General features: G+C 49.3%; 1 protein-coding gene across 1 annotated transcript; it reads left to right on the top strand.

The window, feature by feature from the left end:
* Window positions 1-692: 692 nt before the first annotated feature.
* On the top strand, window positions 693-3191 carry LOC123966707 (protein-methionine sulfoxide oxidase mical3b-like; the record flags this gene model as incomplete). Its single annotated transcript, XM_046042839.1, has 7 exons — window positions 693-956; window positions 1177-1384; window positions 1464-1580; window positions 1777-1878; window positions 2157-2312; window positions 2393-2493; window positions 2934-3191. Coding segments are annotated over exons 1-7 (1206 nt in total), but the record flags the coding sequence as incomplete, so codon positions are not given.
* Between the last annotated feature and the right edge of the window lie 1373 nt (window positions 3192-4564).

Below are 4564 nucleotides of genomic sequence, written 5' to 3'. Positions count from 1 at the left end.
TTTCTGTTGCTCCTGTGGACAGAACAGGTGTGTTTTAAATGACAGAGCAGGACGTCTGGACGTCGTCTTTATTACATGTTTGACTGGTTCATGAATGTGAAGCAGCATTTTAATGTTGTGAACACAAATTCTCTTCCCCTTGATGTTCGCAGTAGCGACTGTTTGTTGACTTTTAAAACGCGTCTTAAGACACATCTTTTTATACAAGCTTTTTTATAACATGTTGTACTGAGTTTTTAATGCATTTTATCTGTATGCGGCTTGTTTGTTGTGTGTATTGTTTTATGCAGTGATCTGTATATTGTTTGTGAGGTGACCTTGGGTGTTATGAAAGGCGCCATTAAATAAGATGCATTATTATTATTATTATTATTATTATTAGATACTTTCTGTTGTTGGGTAGTAGAAGTACCTGAAAGTAGGTTAATGGTTCAGTTTATTGATCCATTACAACATAAAAAGTACTGACAAAGCAACGCTGATACAAAACACAGGAAATAAATACCCATATATACTACAGTATGTAGCAGTACTGTGTAAAAGTACTGCAATTGAGTACATGTACATAGTTACCTTAACAGATCTGTGCAACGTTTCAGGGTGAATCTTCTCTCTGACGACCTGGAGTCTGCCAGTGACATTATCAGCAGGTGACTCCCTTCCCATGGTGCCCTGCAGCCTCCGGGGTCGCCATGGGAGACGAGTCTTACCCAGAATGCCGAGCTCAGGAGCTGTTTGACGAGTTTGTGTCGGCGTCGACCTGCAGGGCGACGCTGAGGTCCTTCAGCCAGCTGTGTGACCATCTGCAGCTGGACCAGAGCGCCGCCGAGAGGCCTCTGTACCGGACCATCAAGTGCCGCCTCAACTACTGGAGGGCCAACGCTCTGTGGGCCAAACTGGACCGAAGGGCCGGCCAGCAGGAGTACCAGAGGGCCCGGGTCTGCAGCAACACCACCGTATGTTCATATATGCTGTGGTGACATCACAGTGATGTCACTGCAGGTGTAAAGGTGCTGCTAAGTTCCTTTTTCGAGGCTAACCGTCTCGTTTAAAATAAAGTAGAGCAACCAGTTAGCTTTGATCAGGGAACTATAAATTAGTAGAACAGCCCTTTAAGAAAACCTCTGAGGGCCTCTGATTGGTCACCTGATGTCTTCTCTCTCTCTGATTGGTCAGTGCGTGATTATCGGGGCGGGGCCCTGTGGTTTGAGGACGGCGGTGGAGCTGAGCTTCATGGGAGCTCGGGTGGTGCTGCTGGAGAAGAGAGACTCCTTCTCCAGGAACAACGTGCTCCACCTGTGGCCCTTCACCATCCACGACCTGCGGGGCCTCGGGGCCAAAAAGTTCTACGGGAAGTTCTGTGCCGGCTCCATCGACCACATCAGTGAGTCTGTGATCCGTCACTCTTGTCCGATCTGAACAGCTGGATCCTACAAACAGCACCACCTGTTTCCTGTCTGCAGGTATCCGTCAGCTGCAGCTGGTCCTCCTGAAGGTCGCCTTACTGCTGGGGGTCCAAGTCCACGTCAACGTGGAGTTTAAGAACCTGGTGGAGCCGCCGGAGGATCAGCACAGGCACAGTGAGAACATTGGTTCTTTTGATCAGCAGCTGGTTTCTGGGATTGATTATTAAAACTAGAGAAAACTTTCTGCAGCTTAAGAGTTAAAATTGTCAGGTGACCTGTTCAGTTGAAGAGTAAGAGATGTAAGCAAGCTCTTTGTCTACCTGCTTCCTTTTTCACCCACGTACCTGTCTGCATGTCCACCTGTCTGCAGAGGTGGGCTGGAGGATGGAGGTGAGTCCAAAGTCTCATCCTCTCAATCAGCTGGTGTTTGATGTCATCATTGGAGCAGACGGACGCAGGAACACACTACCAGGTACGCCGACATCCTGAAGTCCAGCTTACTCTGGTGAAAGCTAAGAAAGACTCGACTGCTGAGTCTGAAGTCAGGGACAGACACGGCTGAAGAGGATAAACCCTCTGACTGTCTCTCAACATGACCTTTTGGAGTATTCTATCTTGCTCAAGAAATATTTATGTTTTCATGTTAAATTCAGTCTTATAATCTGATATGATTACAGTGTTAAGAACAGTAAACTTAAAACCTTTCCCCTGACAGTGGTCCCAGTAATCTCCCTTTAACCGTCTGAACAGGTTTCAGGCGTAAAGAATTCAGAGGGAAGCTGGCCATCGCCATCACAGCCAACTTTAAAAACAGAAACACCACCGCTGAGGCCAAAGTGGAGGAGATCAGCGGGGTGGCTTTCATCTTCAACCAGAGGTTCTTTCAGGAACTACGGCAGGAAACTGGTATGACATCATATCCTGTCCGGTTTCATGTGCTGAAGAACAGAAATGTATTAACCATCATGTTCTTACATTTCTTTCAGGGATCGATCTGGAGAACATTGTGTACTACAAAGATGACACTCACTACTTTGTAATGACGGCAAAGAAACAGAGTCTGTTGGAGAAGGGGGTCATCATCCAGGTAAACTCACACACCTGGAACAGAGCAACACAGACTGAGAGAACAGAGACGAGATCAGAGAAAAATCGAGCATGCCGTTAGATCAGGCAGGCAATGAAGTCAAGCTCAGCTCTCAATCATAGTGCATTAGCTGATAGGAGCCTATGTCATGTCAAGCCCACATCAACTGACAGCTCAGCTGATTTCCCTCCTAGCATTCATTGGCAAAGCCATACAAGGCGCCGAATTTAAGCCACCAGCCTGCTTGTAACCCGGCGCCTCCAAGCCACATGCCCCGATAGGCATGTGGAAGGGCAGGGAGGTGCTCTCCCCGCCTCAGGGAGATGCTCTCTCTGCCTCAGGCATGAGGTCCCAGAACAGTCACAACGCCAAACTACTGCAAGCAAATAAAGTGTTTGATGAAGTTGTTCTGACTGAAATACCTGGTCCTCCTCCATCAGGATTTTGCAGACACCGCGCAGCTCCTCTCTCGTGGGAACGTAGATCAGAATGCGTTGCAAGCATATGCCCGCGAGGCAGCCAACTTCTCCACCAATCACCAGCTGCCATCGCTGGACTTCGCCATAAATCACTACGGTCAGCCGGACGTCGCCATGTTCGATTTCACCTGCATGTACGCATCAGAGAACGCCGCAATGGTTCGTCAGCGACACGGACACCAGCTGCTGGTCACACTTGTGGGGGACAGTCTGCTGGAGGTGAGACAGGTGGAGAGACAGTCAAAAGAGACTCATAAAAGTTCAATAATTAAATTCTGAGGTGATTATCTGTGTGTGTCCTTCCTCCTGTCTGTCTTCCTGTCTGTCTTCCTGTCTGTCCTCCTGTCTGTCTTCCTGTCTGTCCTCCTGTCTGTCTTCCTGTCTGTCCTCCTGTCTGTCTTCCTGTCTGTCTTCCTCTTTGTCCTCCTGTCTATCCTCCTGTCTGTCCTCCTCTCTGTCTTCCTCTCTGTCCTCCTGTCATTCCTCCTGTCTGTCTATCCTTCTGTCTGTCCTACTGTCTGTCTTCCTGTCTGTCCTCCTGTCTGTCTTCCTCTCTGTCCTCCTGTCTGTCTTCCTCTTTGTCCTCCTGTCTGTCTTCCTCTCTGTCCTCCTGTCTGTCTTCCTGTCTGTCTTCCTCTTTGTCCTCCTGTCTATCCTTCTGTCTGTCCTCCTCTCTGTCTTCCTCTCTGTCCTCCTGTCATTCCTCCTGTCTGTCTATCCTCCTGTCTGTCCTACTGTCTGTTTTCCTGCCTGTCCTCTTGTATGTCCTGCTGCCTGTCTTCCTGTCTGTCCTCCTGTGTGTCCTGCTGTCTGTCTTCCTGTCTGTCCTCCTGTGTGTCCTCCTGTCTGTCTTTCTGTCTGTCCTCTTGTGTGTCCTCCTCTCTGTCCTGCTGTCTATCTTTCTGCCTGTCCTGCTGTCTGTCTTCCTCTCTGTCCTGCTGTCTGTCTTTCTGCCTGTCCTGCTGTCTGTCTTCATGTCTGTCTACCTGTCTTTCTGTCCTCATGTCTTTCCTGCTGTCTGTCTTCCTGTCTGTCCTCCTGTGTGTCCTCCTGTCCTCCTGTTGTCTGTCCTCCTGTCTTTCTGCCTGTCCTGCTGTCTGTCTTCCTCTCTGTACTGATGTCTGTCTTCCTGTCTGTCCTCCTGTCTGTCCTCCTGTCTTTCTTCCTGTCCTCCTGCTGTCTGTCCTCCTGTCTTTCTTCCTGTCCTCCTGTCTGTCTTCCTGTCTGTCCTCTTGTGTGTCCTCCTCTCTGTCCTGCTGCCTGTCTGTCTTTCTGCCTGTCCTCTTGTGTGTCCTCCTGTCTGTCCTGCTGTCTATCTTCCTGTTGTTCCTCCTGTCTGTCTTCCTGTCTGTCCTCCTGCCTGTCCTTCTGTCTGTCTTCTTGTCTGTCTTCCTCTCTGTCCTGCTGTCTGTCTTCTTGTCTGTCTTCCTGTCTGTCCTGCTGTCTGTCTTCCTCTCTGTCCTCTTGTGTGTCCTGCTGTCTGTCCTGCTGTCTATCTTCCTGTTGTTCCTCCTGTCTGTCCTCCTGCCTGTCCTGCTGTCTGTCTTCCTGTTGTTCCTCCTGTCTGTCTTCCTGTCTGTCCTCCTGCCTGT

The sequence above is a fragment of the Micropterus dolomieu genome, unplaced genomic scaffold, assembly GCF_021292245.1.
Source record: "Micropterus dolomieu isolate WLL.071019.BEF.003 ecotype Adirondacks unplaced genomic scaffold, ASM2129224v1 contig_14052, whole genome shotgun sequence".
In the NCBI taxonomy this organism is placed as follows: Eukaryota; Metazoa; Chordata; class Actinopteri; order Centrarchiformes; family Centrarchidae; genus Micropterus; species Micropterus dolomieu.
Note: the sequence above shows the minus strand (reverse complement) of the source record. Positions and strands in the feature narration are given on the sequence as shown.